This window comes from Taudactylus pleione, unplaced genomic scaffold (genome assembly GCF_031769625.1).
Source record: "Taudactylus pleione unplaced genomic scaffold, aTauple2 ptg000041l, whole genome shotgun sequence".
In the NCBI taxonomy this organism is placed as follows: domain Eukaryota; kingdom Metazoa; phylum Chordata; class Amphibia; order Anura; family Myobatrachidae; genus Taudactylus; species Taudactylus pleione.
Window position 1 is genome coordinate 66,676,098 of NW_028284443.1, and position 18,119 is coordinate 66,694,216.

The 18,119-nt window shown below is 42.2% G+C and overlaps 1 protein-coding gene across 4 annotated transcripts in view; it reads left to right on the forward strand.

The window, feature by feature from the left end:
* The first annotated feature begins 4,662 nt into the window (after positions 1-4,662).
* The window catches only part of RBM26 (RNA binding motif protein 26), a 157,744-nt gene continuing 144,287 nt past the window's right edge, over positions 4,663-18,119 (forward strand). For all 4 annotated transcript variants that reach the window (XM_088459054.1, XM_088459073.1, XM_088459059.1 and 1 more), the window contains exons 1-3: positions 4,663-4,957; positions 10,432-10,550; positions 16,107-16,243. In XM_088459054.1, the coding sequence (XP_088315180.1) occupies positions 4,899-4,957; positions 10,432-10,550; positions 16,107-16,243 (315 nt within the window). In that variant the 5' untranslated portion in view covers positions 4,663-4,898. The remainder of the gene's footprint in view (positions 4,958-10,431; positions 10,551-16,106; positions 16,244-18,119) is intronic.

Below are 18,119 nucleotides of genomic sequence, written 5' to 3' on the forward strand. Positions count from 1 at the left end.
GCGCTGCGGCCCGGGGGGCACATGGCCCGCCACTGACTACAGAGCCCGAGGGTTGCTGAAAATCTGGTCGCCAGGCAACCAAATCTGGTCGCCATGGCGACCTGGCCCCCGGGTTTTGTCGAGCCCTGTCTTAACCTACAAAGAAATTCAAGCCCTTAAAATCTTAAAGTTGAATACCGAAATAGTGATAAAGCCCCTCGTTAAAGGCAGCGGGGTTGCGATTTTAAATAGAGATATGTACGAAGGGGACGTTTTAAAACAGCTATAGGACAGAGGCACCTATCATAAACTTAGAACAGATCCCATGACTGAAATCTTAGACAAATTTAGGACAATGCTAGAAAAATACACAAAGGAAGGAATTCTGAAGGAAAAAGAACAATTATTTCTTTATAACCCGGAATCAGTGATTCCAGTGATCTATGTATTACCAAAAATACATAAAAACCCAACACATCCACTGGGTAGACCGATTGTTTCGGAGATCGATTCGGTAACAGCCAGTCTGTCAGAGTTTATTGATTACTACTTACAGCCATTAGTCCTACAGAATCGGTCCCATTTACAAAAGATTTTTTAAATTTACTTACAATAATAACATGGGAGGAGGGTTTTATTATGGTCACAGCAGATGTTCGATCACTATATACTATAATTGACTATCAGGATGGTATTAATGCAATAACTAAGAGTTTAAAGCTAGCAAGATCGACCAAACTTTACGAAATTTTGTTATACAGTAGATGAAGTCCATTTTTTTTTAACGAAAAATTACTTCATTTATAAAGACGTATTTTATCTGCAGAAGGTCGGGACCGCGATGTGTACCAGATTCGCTCCGGGTTAAGCAAATATTTTTTATGGGGCAGTGGGAGGATGATTTTATTTGGGACCACAACCCCTTCGGAGCGAACCTAGTGTCCTAGTCTAGATACATAGACAATGTCCTTTTTATTTGGAGAGGTGGTAGCACTCTTTTAGAAGAATTTTATAAATATTTAAATCACAACTTTTTAAATATCGATTTCACTTTTTCTAGTAGTGATACAGCAGTTCATTTTTTGGATAAATATCCGGTTTCTATTATTGAGAATATAGTACAAACAAAATATTTTAATACGCATCGGAAATCATCTAAGAAACATTAAGAGGGGTCTGCAGACCAATGCCTTATCTAATCATTTTAAAGTATGTCATAACAGTAATATATCAGGCATCAAATGATTCATAGGGCTACAAAATGTAAAAGGCCATTGGCGGAGGAGACTTAGCAAGCCAGTTAGCCCAACCAAAGATGAAAAATATTTTCAATTTTGGGACGTTAAAACCTGGAAGATTGAACCTCGATTTTGAGGTAAAATGGTTTTTGTGAAGTGTCCCCGTATAGAAACAAAGATAAATGCACTTTTCTCACTGCATGCACTTCAGTATCACAAATTTTAATTTCATGTCTGAAATTTTTTGTATATATGGTGATTAATTTATTGGTTTTATATTTATTGAGGGCATGTAATATAGGATGCTGCGGGCTTCATCTACATATAACTGACATTGAGTGAATCAATACTGCTGAGAATTACATCACTACAAACCTACCCATGCATAAAAATTATCTAATTGCCATATTAAGTGTTGAAACGAATGAATACATGAATCGAGTAAAGTTTGTTTACATCTCCATGGCAATGAAACGGAAGTAATGCAACACATGCCAATAATTGAAAGCCTGCATCTTGACAACCCGAACTGAACTGAAACCTGTAAAGGCGGATCGCCAGTGTGACCAGAAATACCAGGACTCCAGAGGCAGGTCATTGGCCGGGCACAGCAGAGGATCATGGGACTTGTAGTTCGGTCTTTGTCTAAGGATCAGCTGTGCCTGCGTTCATGTGATTGGAGGAGAGAGGTTGTTAAGGGAAGGGGGGACTTGTATGGACATCATTTGCTATCACCTTGAAAAAGACCCCAGCACGTGGTGGAAACGCATCGGTGTACAGAGAGTTGGAGAGACCGCGCGATAGATGGAGGTGCGGCACACGACAGTGGAGAATGGAGCCGAGACCAGTGTGAGACCCGGGATCTTCACTGTGTGAATTCATCTGTCAGCTCATAAAGGATTGCCCGTTGACAGTTCTTTTCATCCACCTGGTAATTGTTGCTCTTCCAGCTACTTGGGTATATCCTGTCTTCTGAAGTTTTTTATATATGCGGATGTCTAATAATTTATAGATTTAATAACTTTTTTTAAAATGTTGATCTATGTTTTAGCTTATGTACTAAAACTGTGCTTCACTATATGTACGACTTTCCCCTTATTTTTTGGGTACTAACCCGGGGATTTGTGGAGATAACCTCCCTTCATACTGTGGAGGGATGTCTAGGAAGAATTCTATGAGAAGTCCGCTACTGTAATGTATCACTAGCGCTGGCAAGGAAGTCTCAATGTCTTGTTTGTAGCACACACGTAGTGTTCACTCTAGGTCTGGCGCCGGACCTAGAGAAAGGGCACTTTGGCGCACGCCTGAAAAGGGGGCGTGTCTTTAAAACGCGCTCCCTTTTTATTACTCTTAGCCACTTACGGACATGCCAGGCTGCTCCCAAGCGCTCATTTCTCTGTGATCAGATGCTGGGCGCATGCGCCCGGCATCCATTTCCCGGTGGTAATCGCTATACCGCAATTTTCCCAACCTGCAGGGCACTCTAGCCGCAAGTTGGTATGGCACCTGGCAGGTTGTTTTAGCTGGGTGCCGCCAAGGGGGGCAGGGTGCATTCTTCCCTTTTAAAATCGGGCAGGGCGCGGCACCCCGCTAAAACAGCCTAGCGGGAACACTACACATGTGCACCTACTCAACACTGTTCCTCACCCTGACCTCTTTTGCTCCTCCTTTAGGTAAGTGATGCATCTCATTATTCTCCTCCTGATTTTTTTATTTTTATTTAACCCCTTCCCTTGTATGTCTCTCATTACCTATCTAGATCTGCCTCCTACTATTTTTTACAAATTTTTTTTTTTTGACAAATATACCCTAAAGGTATTTTAAAGTAGTTAATTTCGGCGCAATCTATTGTGTCTTTTTAGCACATTTAACTATGCACACTATACATCTGTACATTTCTGCTATCAACTTTACTATAATGTGTGCTCTGGAAATTATTTGTCAAGCTGCGTATTTTTTAAGTTGCACATTTTTTGTCCAGTGGGTTTTAAAATGCAGTTTTATCAATGGCAAAGTCCAGAGAGATTTTTTAAACCAACACACTGTGTTTTTCCTTTTATAAAATATTTTAAAACCAAAGAGAAGTGATAAAAATGAATATCCTCTGTGAGTTATCTTTATTACCTTGTTCCATGCTCGTCTGCTTATCTTTATCCGCTAATCCAGTGGTTCCCATACATTTTTGAATCACGGCGCCCTAGAGTAACAGCAGTTTTCACGGCACCCCTAAGTTTTTTGTTATTAAGAGAATCAGAAAGAAAGTGAAAATCAATTGTGCTTACCTGTCATCCTTAGGTTCAGTTATATGGTGGTGAACAGGTTTGTGCTTCTGTTTGTTCACATATTTACATAACAATGACCATAAATAATTTGACTTGGTGCTGGACCATCAACCTGAGCACCCCTGCAAGTGTCCCAATGCACCCCAGGGTGCCACGGCGCACAGTTTGGGAACCACTGCCCTAATCATATCTATCCAGGGGTGGTTTAAGAGAGGAGAGGGCCCATGTGCTTCCCCTCACCATCGCTTTTGCAGATTAGACCCTAGCACCGTGCGCAGGACTCTGGGAACATGGCACCCGCGCCATGTTCCTGGTGTTTTTGTACTGCGCATTTGCAAATCTTCGGGAAATGGCAGCCATGCCTTTCCCTGGTGATTTCTGCAGTAAAGGCAGCAAACTCCAGAGTGGCAGGTATAATGGCCACCGCACAACCTGCACCCATTATGTACCTATCTCTTAACCCCGTAACTGGCGACGTTGCATGTGATGCAGTGCTTCAGCTGGCACATCACATACGAACTTAGTTACCCTCCAAGCATTATTTGGCTGATCTCTGTAAGCGCAGAGATCAGCTTCAGTAAAAGGGGCTTTTTACAGGGGGGAAGGGTTAGCTTAGACAACGGAATTTTTACTACTAATGGGGTGGGGGGGGGGTATTATTATTAAGATTTATGACCCCTGGGGGGGTCTATTGCCTATAGGGAGCAGGAAGTTATTTTATAATGGGGGCCTATGGACATGGGGGGGTTGCAAAACACCCCTAGTTATATATATTTTTTTAATAAAATATTTAAATTATTAAAAATATTTTTCAAACTTTATTAAATAATTAAAAATACTAACTATTTCTGAGCGGTTTTCTGGGGAAAAAAATGGTCATTTAAGTGGTTAACAGACTTCTATCATTTGCCCCCACCACTCACTTATTCTATAGCCCTGCACCTGATTCCATCATATTTATTGGGTATTACGGATGTACTTGTAGTACTGAAAGTTTGCTAATACCTGTAGTCCCTCAGAATAACCGGATAGCCAATGGGTGCTTATCTCTTCCCTGGACGCTTTGTCGGTGACCGTTCACAAGGCGTCCACTAGTGGCGCCAGCAGCAGATCAGCAAATACGCATGCGTGGGTCCTGTACGTTGGCAACGTGATGACGTAGAGCATAATCTAGTGTCGCGATTACTGGTCGCCGCCATCTTAGAGCACAGGCTTCTGCGGTTTTAAAAAAAGTGAATTTCGTCTTTAACGGTAACGTAGCTGAGTGAGTCTATCTCACCGCCGCCAGTGCGGGGAGTTACAGTGCGCACATCATCACGACGCACTAGCTAGGACCCGAGCCCGGGAGACCAGGCCGGGCCTCCGCCTGTCTGTGACTACTCCCAGGAGAGGCACCAACATGATCATAGAGGATTTCGAGGCGCTGAAACACTGGCTATCAAAGACTTTGGAACCCATGTGAGTCTATGGGGTGGTGTGGTGAATGGGTAGGGCTGGGCTGCGCCTGGGAGCCTGTACTAGAGGCACGTCACCGCTTACAGACAGTTACATTGTGTCTGTATGCCTGCGTGCGTATGTGTATGCTGTGTATGTGTACATAGTCTCTGGACTCACCACATAACTGTAACATGTCATCCTGCCTATTACACATGTGTAGTGAGAGGTCACAAACCCCCTCCCATGGGGGTAACAGCTGCAGAGGAATAATGGATCAGGTTGTACAGAACAGGTGGCATCCTCCATGTAGGTACAGTGCATTGCATACCTGTCTCTCAAACTTGTTCCCATAGTACGGTCACATGCTGCTTTTCCTACAACTATAATAATCAGCTGAATCACATATAAAAGACTAACATCAAAGCATCATAAAACTATAAACTCCTTTGATTGGAATATCATAGGGAATGATAAAAGCCTGACTCCAAAGGTTACTTAGGTGCGGTTGTCGTGGGTTGGCACTTAAGCTGGGTACGCACTATGTGATCCTTTGCATGTCATATTGTTCTGATGTGAATCGCTTAGTGTGTACGCCCGATCGCTCGTGGCCAAGTATCGTTCATTGCATCGTCCCATCTGCTGTGCAGCACAGCACGTGGGATGATGCGTAGAACGAGGCCATGCTGCATTACACATTGCGCCTTTGTCCTCTGATTCTTGCAGTGTGTATGAACGGTGCAATTTATCGCACCGTCGCTGGGTACACACATGGTGTAGTTTGTACCCAGCATTAGGCTGTTTGTTGGGTCCCCTAATGCAGGAGGAGCCATGATTATTATCAGACTGATATTTTTGCATTGTTCAAACTTGTTATGCTCCAGTAAAACTGTAATTGGATCTTGTGTATTCATTCACACATGTCAAGCAAAAAAAAACTCTCTAATTGATCTTTCGTAGTAAAAAAATGAATGAAAATAAACCCTTAGTATAAATCAATTTATGATATCAGTCTTTCTGTTCCTTTATGGCATTTAAATGTGCACAAACATAGGCCGATCCAGCTATTCAATATCACAAAGTTCCCATATCTGTCAGATTTTGCTAAGATATGATTTTAGGATTGTTAATGAGATTGCCAAAGGTTTAATGTTGTGAACCGGCTGTATGCGAACAATAGAGTCCTAGTGCCAAGGGGAGGATATTAGCAACAAGTTGTAATAGAGCTTTACTTACTAGACCAAGCTGCTGTTCTTGGAGAATTAATGTTTTTTTTTTTTTTATAGTTTTAGAATGTAGTTTGTTAAACTTTATGGAAACTGGACATCTCCTTAAACCTGCTTTGCTACCTAGTACATGGATGTAATTTAGTGCTTCTACCATTACCAAGGTGTGTTGCGTTCATCGTTTGATTGCAACTTGTGATTGTTTCTTCTGCACACAAACCTCCTTAGCTTCTTTACTTCATGTTTCTATAGTGACCGTCTTAGCTGTGTGGCAGATTTTTCCAACCCAGCCTCTGGGCTTCCTAGGTATGTGGAGGTCAGTTGCCATTTTGGACTCCTGGAGCAGTGTTGCTTCTCTTGTACTGCAAACCAAAATGTACAAGGCGGGTTGGGCGCCAGATGCAGGCGGTCGGGATGTCAGCAGCGGCACAGAATCCTGACAGGATTAAGTAAGTATTTTAACCTTCATCCTAAACACCCCCCCCCCCCCCCCCCACCACCACCACTCTAGTACCTGGTATATCGGCGGATGTGATTCAGGAGTCGGGAATTCGACTGGTGTCAGGATTTTGGAGATGGGTTTCTGACCAGCATCCCGACCACCAAGATGCCCGCTAAATCGCGTACCAGGCAGTGATTGCTTAATTGCAAATGTGCTGTTTCTCTCTAGCATTCAAAAGCTTGCATTCCAGATATAATGGACATGCACTTTTTTCAATACTGTTGTCTGTTCTAATCTCTTAAGGCTCGATTCAATTCAAAGCGAATTGAATAGCGCCGGGAAGGAGCTGCCGGAGCTATTCAATTCAGCACGCTGTTATGTTGGAGAATGGCTGTTCTCGCGCCCTAAACATGGTGTGTTTTGTCACGAGAACTGGTGTTCTTCGACTAAACTGCCCGGCGTGATGCTGTATCCGCGGCGCTAAGGACAGAGAACCGTATTGCACCAGGAGTTTTCAGATTTCTGCTTGCATCCCAGGAGGGGTGCGAGAAGATATCCTTAGTCGGACTTAACAATGCGCTGGATTCAATAGCTCTGGGAGCTCCTTCCGGCGCTATTCAATTTGTTTTGAATTGAATTGAGCTCTTAGGGTGATCCCTTTTTTGGTTAGTGTTTTATCTTTATGCTCCTGTTGTCTAGCTAGCCAAACAGATATCAAGTTAGGCTCGGTTTCTCTTTCAGGGATGATAGCATCTCAAAATTTCAAGAACCCATGATTTTGAAGATTAGGATTACTAGACTCAGGGGTAGCCAACTCTGGTCCTCGAGAGCTACCAACAGTTTTCCAGGCCACCTGTGGATCTGTAGAATGTGCTGGTTAAGGTGCATACCCACTTAACGATTTTGTAACTAACGATTGATTATCTGTCAGATTTTCCCTTGAAAAAGTGAACGATTTTTGAAGTGTAATGAACGATTTTACAAATATGAACGAAAAATGTTCCTTCCCTTAATGAAAATCGTTCTGTTGGACAGTCTGAAATGGACGATGAACTACAAACGGGAGCTCGCTTGAACGATTTTCGTTCATCTTTATAACTCAGAAACTGATTTTTTTTTAGTGATAACGACGTCGTTAACGACAAATCGTTCAAAAAATCGTTACGTGTGTATGCACCTTTAGGAATGAATGCACCATGAAAATGTTAGTAATGACTACACCAGTGCACCAGCTAGGTGGTCTGGAAAACGTGGACTGTTAGTAGCTCTCGAGGACTGGGTTGGTTACCTTATAGCCAACAATTATGTTTGTGCCAAACGTCAGACTAATGTACTAGCTGGACAACAGTGCTTCCTTTGCTAGTAGCCCTTGTCCTAATGGTACAATTGCTCCCAGCAATGCCTGAGCAATCCAGTTTCCTTGTGAAGTTTTTGAACTACGGTTCATGCCTACTTATCCTGTTTGGAAAGGGACTAAATACATTCATGACTTAGTTGGCGTTGCAATAATGGGGAAACACTGACAGTGTCACCACAACTTACTAGCCGATCTTTCCCCAAACTTTGCGGTTTGTATGAAGCCCACCAAAAGCCAGAGGTTCTGTTACTCGCGACGTGAGCCAACTTGCACCTAATAGGATCGACCCATATGAGTGATTACTACATGAGTAGTTAGTGTTAATCCTAGGTTCGGCACTGGGCAAGATGTTTGACCGTAAAAAGGGCACTTTCGCGTGCCTGATAAGAGTTGTGTATCCATAAGACGAGCCCTCTCCGGCACTTTTGGGGCCGTGCCCAGCACTTAAGGATATGCTGTGCTACCCCAAGCTCTCTCCTCACTGTGAATAGATACAGTGCACATGCACACGGAATCTATTCACCGACAGTGAGCGCTGCACCACAATTCCCTGCGGCTGTGGGTGGGGACTGCACACTGCACACCCATCGGGATGTTTCAGCAGGGTGCCGGCAGATAGGGCAGGGGGCATTTTGTGGTTTTAAAGTCGGGCAGAACATGGCGCTTTGCTAAAACAGCCTAGCAGGAAGCCTAAGTAATGATGTTGGGAGAAAGATCAGTGTGACTAGCTCCAGAATCTGCTGACTATAATTTCTGTTAATGGCATCATATCTATGACAGTCCCCATTTGTCTAAAAACTGTACCTTGTTCTTAAATTCTTACATATGATATATTAGTGTTCTCCCCAGAATTTTTTTCCAGCCGGGTCTCATCAAGAAGTAGCCCGGTGGGAGCCTTCTCAATAATAAAATGTTTTAAACCCTGACCTTATGATTTAAACTTGAAATAACATTTTATATATTAATTCTCCTCTTATTAGAGGCCCAGTCATCTGATTATGAAAAAGCTGCAAAGTCTATAGGATCTGGTCCTTTTTATACAGCTTCCAGATACTGGCCCCACTTGCAGGCTTTCAAAGTGCCTGGTGGTAGGCTGTTTCTTGCCAGCTGGTGCACCCGCAAAAAACAGCCTGGGGAGAACACTGTATTACTTCATTGTACAGGGGCCATCATGACACATTTAGCTGGTGTGCCTTTCTTACGCTCATTCTACCTATATGATGCATCCTACTGCTGATAGAGTGTAAGAGCAGCATAAAGTATTTGTGATCCCTGTATTTAAATTGGTCCCGTTACCTTCAGATATCTGTGAAGGATCTCGATATGTCTTGTTGCTGAGCAAAATATTTTCAGAGGAAAATGTGCACTCCACAGAGGAATAAAAGCAACAATAATTAGTGTAAATGTTAGTTCCAGTGCTACGCAGAGTGCCGGACCATGAAAAAAGCACTGACGCGCTCTTCAAGCACGCCCGAAAAGGGAGCGTGGCCACGGAATCAATTCACCGGTGGTGACCGCTGCACTGCATTTCCCTCCCCACCCACAGGACACTGCAGCCCACAAGTGGGGACGGCACCTGGCAGGCTGTTTCAGCAGGGCGCATTTTGTAGTTTTAAAACCGGGCAAGGCGTGGCACCATGATCAAACACCTAGGGAAGACTAATATTACGAGTAATACTTTATCTCCCTAGGGGGCATATCCAATTGGGGGCGTGAAAATTAAAGAACCCTAGAGGGTGACTGAAAATGGGACGCGGTGATTTCTATAGACTTTTATTTATATTTTTTCTCGCACCTCCAGAGCAAGTCTGATTTTTTCTTTTTTTTCCTAAAATCTTACATTTTTTGAAAAATCAACGGGACTTGCTCTGGGACCCCGGCGGCACTCCCCTGGGGACTAATTACGTAATTGGACGTTTTGGAAGTAATTAATCACCTTCCAAAGCGGTGTCTTGTGCATCCAGCGTTGGGAGCCAGGTCTTCTTCAGCAGGGTGAGTTTGTGAATATTTGTAAGTGTGTGTGACATCCCTCCCCCCGTGTTAGTGTATACCCCCTGTAACGGGCGCAGGGAGAACTAAATTTTCTAGTAGCCCCCGGAGCCCTCCAGTGTCAACACGGAAGTATCATTATTTTACATTTTTTTTATGCGCCTTGGGATTTTCAGAGCTGATACCACTGTTTTTAACTGGATACTGTGGGTATCTGGAGCGCACATACCCGCGGTAATATAGAATAGGGCATGAGGTTTTTTACTTCGCTAAACCGCGCACACAATTGGATATGCCCCTAGGAGTTGGCCAGAGCATAATGCAGTGATGCCCAGTGACCATATCATAGTGGGCTATCCACCAGGATGTTTGCACTGCGGGACGATATGCCAATTGTATTATTAACTGGTTAGAAACATTTTGAACTATCTTGGTTTATTGTATTTTATTTAGCTGATCATCTTTTCTTGTTTCCTAACTGCAGTTGTGATGCTGACCCTTCAGCCCTTGCAAAGTATGTTCTTGCATTAGTAAAAAAGGATAAAAATGACCGAGAACTGAAGGCACTGTGCATAGATCAACTTGATGTTTTTCTTCAAAGAGGTAATTTATCTACAGTATACAAATGTGGTGTTCTTGTCTCTTATCAAAATACATGTAAAATCTAGTTTTCAGGAAAATAATATATTTTTAAGATTTAATTGAAATGAAAAATGTTTTAATGAAGTTTACTTAAAATAGGATAAACAACATTTATTTACATTTATAGCTTGGTCCTGATTTAACTGTATCAAGAAGACTTAATGCCATGTTTATTTCCTAGAGCAGTGCTTCCCAAACTTTTTTGAATCACGGTGTGTCAGTATTGTTTTCACGGCACCCCTAAGCCAATAGTTTGTTATTGAGAAATTCAGAAAAAAAAATATAGTAAAGTGAAGTAAATTGTGCTTATATTTCATCCTTAGGTTAAAAAATGAATAGTATTAACAATTGCGCAATGAACCAGTAATCTGCAGCAATTAGAACCGTAAGGGAGTAAACATCGATACTCCTAAAGTCATGGAATAAAATAGAATAGATACAATTGCGCTGATAACTGAAAAGATTTAAACAATTTTATTATATTAAAATCCACAAATTGACATGAAATAAAGTGTCACAGTGCATCACTTCATGTAAATAAATAGGAAAGTGTCAAAGTGCAATCAAATGGAAAATGGTCCGATTAACCTAATATCATATCATGTAGAAATGATGAAAGCCATCCAATTGTAACATATATAATGTAATACAGGATGGAGGAAACATGCCATATGGGAATGGTGGTGTGTGAGAAAATATGTCCAAGGCATCCACACCACCAGACTTAGCCCAAGATGCACTTGAAAAAGGATTAAAATCCGAAACGCGTTGTGCTCCATGCCGTGCTGTGGTACCTTGGACTTCTAAAGGACTCATTTTTGGACTCAGTCTGGTGGTGTGTCGATGAATTGGCCTATTTGGATGCCTTGGACATATATTTTCTCACACACCACCATTCCCATATGGTATGTTTCCTCCATCCTGTATTACATTATATATGTTACAATTGGATGGCTTTCATCATTTCTACATGATATTATATTAGGTTAATCAGACCATTTTCCATTTGATTGCACTTTAACACTTTCCTATTTATTTACATGAAGTGATGCACTGTGACACTTTATTTCATGTCAATTTGTGGATTTTAATATAATAACTGAAAAGATATAAACAATTTTATCAGTGCAATTGTATATTTTATTTTATTCCATATATTTCATCCTTAGGTTCGGTTATGTGGTGGTGGACAGGTTTGCGCTTCTGTTTGTCTACATATTTACATTACATAGATCGTAATTATAATTTGATTTGGTGCTGGACCACCAACCTGAGGCACCCCTGCAAGTATCCCGAGGCACCCCAGGGTGCCACGGCGCACAGTTTGGGAACCACTGTCCTAGGTTATTAGTAGGGAAAAAACCAGTGCTGGGAAACAGGTTGAATGTATTAATACAGACTCACTGGGGGCGATTCAATTGTTTTTTAAGGCGCTCATTAATTATCGCCCTCTTCGCCCCGGGTTTAGCCGCGTAAAACGGCTAAACCCGTCTAAAGTTCTGGTTAGCGCGCCCTAACCAGGGGGTTTCTCGCACATTTTTGTCCGCACCCTCCCGAGGTTGCAAGCAGAGATGACGGCGCCGCCGGCTATCGCGCCCTGATGGAGCAACAATGAAATTTCTCCTTCGGGAGTCTTAGAAAAAAAGCCTCCAGCAAAACAATTGAATTGCCCACACTGAGGTGGGAACAAGTAACAATTTATTATACAATGTAGCAGAATAGTACTTTTAAAATAGAATAAAAAGCAGCCAGCAGTATACCTCTAAATTGAATTCTTACAATTCAGTGGAGGGAAAGCTTCAAATATACAGTAAAAAATTCAATATGGAGTCCAGATCTAATGACCAAAAGTCCAGCTGCCAGATTCAAATGAAAAATGGTATTGTTGGCATAAAAAAAAAAAAAAAAAAGTTGTTTTCTTTCTTTGAGAAGTGCTATAGTTCAGTACTTCTAATAATCTTTGTGGTCCAATATGCTTTTATCCCTTTAATATGGGACCAGCGACCTGATGATAAAAAGGAATCGCTCGTGTAACCTGTTTCCCAGCACTGTTTCTTTTTCATACAGATTGCCTACAGGTGTGTCCTTACACATCTTTGTTGTAGTCACGCTAAAAAGCCCCTCTCGGCGTGCCAAGTCTCATGAGAGACTGCTAGCTCCGGGCATCTTTTTTTTTTGTATTGTTTGTTGTAAATGCGTTTAAGGTGCAATGCGACTAGGGCGCACCAGGAGACTCTGCTGATTAATTTGTAACTGTGTTACAGTATATCTGTGTGCGATTGAGTCTTTGAATCTGTATATGAAATGCTACAATGTAGTGGACGCAGTTTTTCCCTTCCATTGTGCTTCATATACAGACTCAGGTGCACACAGATATACAAGTGTTGGGATGGGGGGGATCACTAAGCCTGTAGTAAATTACCGTCGCTAATTGAATTCCAGCCCATCTAAAACTAGTATTATTCTGGTTTTGCACTATATTATAATAAGCTTTAATTTTGCATTATTGCCTTAATATATTTTATGTTTTATAATCAATATATTTCTATCCATTTTATGGTAGAATAGTGGAGGCGAGCTTGATATCAATAATTTGTAGTCCCAGTTATGCCAATAGACAATACCAGCTCCAGGCAGATTTATTTGGAAAATTAATTTGAGCAGTTCTTGGACAGACGTTAATTAAGAGAATATTTTAAAATAATTAGACCCCTTTTGGAAAGTTTCATATAAATGAGTCAGACACACATTTATTAAATTGAATAATGTATTGAAACATAAGTAAACTTTAAAACAGCTCGTTACCTTGTAATAAGGTTTTATATATGATGGACTTTTGTGCTCAAGCTGTTTCATTGTCCACAACAATAAATGTAATTTTTTAGGATTATGTACAATATATCTTATCCAAGTATTACTTCTCTATGTGAAAATGAATGCCACAGATAGCAAGTTGCTAGTGGGGGCATACTGTTATGTTACATTTATAGCCAAATACACAGACCTGTGTTTATCCATTATCGTATGCAAGGGCAATTAAAACGAACAATATTGTCTCAGCAATAGAACTCTCTGGCTTTGTATCTAAAAAATAATCGTGCCAAACAGCCAATTTCCGACCGCTTGGCCCAAGTTTCTGAGTGTGTGCAGACCACCCAGGGTCAACGATCATTTGCATCGGCTCATGTGATCTGTGCTGCATGCACAATATTTACGAACACAATGAGCTGAATGTCATAGCAGTGAATAAGATATATTATTTTCTTCTTCAGTGTCCATTGGGCTCCACAGGGAGACACTGGGGTGTAGGTGGGACCTGGAGGACCGGACACCAACAGCAAAGCTTCTCATCAACAATATCTCCGGTTTGCTATATTACAGCAACATTACCAATTTCAGGCTCGTCCGCTTGACCTTTCAACGGCCCCCGAGTCTTTACCAAGATCGTGACAGTTATGGCGGCCTCTCTTCGTCGTCAAGGGCTCAGACTGCTCCCATACTTGGACGATCTCTTGCTGTTTGCAGCTCCCCAGAGACTCTTCACCCCCATCTACAGGTAATCATTGCCTTCCTTCAAATGCTGTCGGGCTTTTCATGTTGGGATTTGAACCGCAGGTATTACATACTAATTCCTTCATAGATGTACTGTCGGTGAAATGTAACTTCCATTTGGCATATCCCTACTTTCTCGAGTGCTTTGAAAGTTCAGACAGGAGGGGGGCACAGTCCTGTTGGTAGCTCTGGCTTTGCCCAAACGTCATTGGTACACCGATCTTCAAAGGCTCTCCATAGACGTTCCTCCTCAACTTCCTCTACGAGTAGACCTGTTGTCTCAGGGTACATGTCTACATCCAGACCTAGCCCGTCTGTCTTTTAACAGCTTGGCTCTTGAGACATTCCTCCTAACGACTAAGCTCTGTGGTCCAGACCATGCTCAGAGTACGTAAACCAGCCTCAGCCAGGTTTTACCACAGAATATGGCATACATATTTCCAACGGTGTGCTCCAAGAAACTATGACCCGCAAATCTTTAAGATTTCTCAAATTCTTGCCTTTCTTCAGGCTGGACTGGATCTAGACCTCCACCTAGCGCCTCTGAAAGTGAAGGTCTCTGCTTTGTCTATCTGGTTTCAGCGTAGAATTGCTACTATGCCAGATGTTCACCCCTTCATGGAAGGTCTTCTACGTATACAACCTCCCTTTGTCCCTCCTGTGGCTCCATGGGATTTGAGAGTGGTGCTTCAAGCACTTCAGGAACCTCCATTCGAACCCCTGGAATCAGTGGATGTCAAATGGCTCACTGCGAAGATTTTGTTTCTTCTGCCTATAGCATCTGCCCGTAGGGTATTGGATTTAGGGACGCTTTCATGTCTTTTCCTTTTTAATATTTCATCAGGACAGGGCAGTTCTTCCTAATTGTCCAGGTTTCCTTCCCAAGGTGGTTTCTCACTTCCACCTGAATGAGGAAATTGTTATTCTGACATTTCATTCACCAAACCTCTCGGCAAGTGAGGCCTCGTTGGATGTGGTCCACGCTCTGAAGATCTACATTGACCGCATTACTTCCATCAGGAAATCTGACTCCCTCTTTATCCTATATGGATTCCACAAGAAGGGATGGCCAGCTAACAGACACTCTGGCCAGATGGATTTCACGTGCTTACACGCAGACTGCCTTTCTGTGTCGGCTTCAGTATCTGCTCATTCTACTCGCTCTGTGGGTCCCTCGTGGGCAACCCGCCGTGGCGCCTCAGCTGAACAGCTATGCAAGGCGGCCACCTGGTCTTCTGTCCACACCTTTCTTAGGTTTTATACTTTTGATACATTTTGCCTCTCTGGATGTTTTCTTCAGGCGTAGGGTTCCTCTATCAGCTCAGGAATAGTTCCCGCCCTTGAACAACTGCTTTGGGACATCCCCAATGTCTCCATGTGGAGCCCTATGGACCCTGAAGAAGAAAGGAGAGTTATGGTAAAACTTACCTTGGTTAACTCTTTCTTCGAAGTCTATAGGGTCCACAGGGCACCTACCCTGACGCTCCTAGCTTCTATGGGTTTCTTCTCCTGGTCACTTGTTTCCTTCTCTGTGTGATTCCTCAGTGTACCAGTCTTCCTTCTCTCCTATCCTGCCTTAGGCTTGTTAACAAAACTGAAGTGCCCTCAGGCTGTGGGCGGGGTATAGGGGGAAGGACCAGAGCATCCTGGGGTTGAAAAGTATTGCTGTTTGTGTCCGGTCCTCCACGTCCCACCTACACCCCAGTGACTCCCTGTGGACCCTATGGACTTCGAAATAAGAGAGTTACCCAAGGTAAGTTTTACCATAACTCTCCTTATTTTGATTATAACAATAGACTAGTGTGCACACTAGTAAGTTACTAGTTGGGCGGATAGCTGGCACATCGTTGTGGTGAGTACGTAGCTTAAGTCTGACTTGACCAAGGCATATACTTGGCCAATACTACTATGCATATATTTTTTATTTATTTTTTGACCATCTTAAATTCTTTAAACTTATTTCAGAAACCCAAGGTTTTGTGGATAAATTATTTGAAGCTGTGAATTCAAAGAGTTACCTCCCACCCCCTGAGCCTACATCAACAGTCACTGTAAAAGAAGAAATATTGGTACACCAAGAAAAGGATGCAAGGAAAGAAGAGGTAACATTTTATTATATGCTTCTATGTTATCATGATTCTTCGCTCACACAGTTATGAATTAGATATCTGAAAGACAACACAGGGTAGGGATGGCCGACTGAGCACAAAGTGGGCAGATACGGTAGCGCCAGCTTAATAAATTTTCCTGCACACCACCTATATAGTGCGAGACATAACGTGCAATGTAAATTAAATTTGCAGTTCTTGAACGTCATTTTGCATCTTCCCACTGATTTGTATTTTACCCCCACATGTTCACAGCTGTATCACATATTTAGGTACATTCCTGTATGTGTACATAAAATTGCCCAACTTCTGGGCAGCAATAAATATTGATGAGTTTGCAGAGCATACATGCTCCTTGTTCTGTGACCTCACAAAGCTACCCGCTGAATGATGGCATGAGGCCAGTGTCACTGAAACGTTTGCCCACACAGTTATTTCAAATAATTCCTATGATGTTTGTAATACAGAGAAGGAGAGAGTTAGATTTTTCTCAAGAATGGTATTTGTATTAATAACTTTATTGCTATTTAAATGTACTAATAAAGTTAGATTTTGCAAAACTGCATGACAGCAATGTTTTTCTAGTAATGTATTGGTAATATGTACATTTATAAAATCCAAAGGAAGTGTTAAACCTGTTCTTACCAAAGATTTTTAAGACCTTGAACTCTAAAGGTGCCTACACACTTGGCGATTTTTTACACGATCCCAACGCATCGGAACGACAGATTGTGTAAAAAATGCCCAAATCGTGAGTCCCCATTTACGATCACGATGCGATGCACGTCCCTGTTGGTCACACATCCCATCTTCAGATATGCCATGCTGTAGGGCAGATTTGCCAATCTGGGACACAAATGCATTGGAAAAAGGTTGGATGCACGATATATCATTTGTAAATTGGACACTTCAAACACCAAATCGTGTGCAGAGCTGCCGGGGAGGAGTTTCAAGGGAAATCGTATACGATGTCAGATCGTGAACATATCGCCAAGTGTGTAGGCACCTTGAAACTACTTGTCTACCATTCTCATGATACTGTATGAATAATTTATATACCTTAAATGGCTGACTAATAACACTCCCCAGTAGCACCTGGGTCAAATATTTAGAGCTTTGCCGTAACATATTTACTCTTACATCTATAAGTTACAAACTTGACAAAATGCGCCCCCAACCCTTTTATTTATTTTTTAATTAACAATTTGTGTGCAGATATATTGGGGCATCTTGCTGTGTGTACGGGTGGTCAGCAGACCGCTGGTGCACTTGCTGGACGGGCCGGCGGTGATTGACAGCTCAACTGGGCGGGCACATGTAAATGCTTGCCCAATTGTGACGTAAGTCACGACGGATCGTGCAGACACACCTGATATATCGATCAGGTGTGTACCCACCTTTTATATAGAATAAACTTTTATTTTTCATTCATCCAATTGGAACACGCTGGAAATAAGAGGATACAGAGCTCTTGTACTTTAATAAAATCAATTATTTTACGTGCCTTTCTCTGCTGTATCTCCATCCTGCAGGAAACATTGTTTAGTGGTGTTTTTCGGTATTCACTTCGGTGGGAAGGTTTTTTGTTTTCCCCATGGCACTAGTGTGTGTGGTTGTTTTTTTGCCTAGCTTCTGAGCAAGTCCAGTTTTTCCTAAAATATGTTTTTGAAGGAAAAATTGTCAGGACCTGCTTTATAAGCCATAATTACTTACCTGTCCTTCTCCTCCACCACCCAAACATGTTGAAGTCTACCTTCGTCGTCTTCCTGAACACCCAGGACTCCGGTAAGTAGTTCTGTGTGGGGTGCTGCTAATGTGCAACTTCCTATTAACTGTACCCGGACTTGCTGTAAGTGCTGGGGGCACCCAG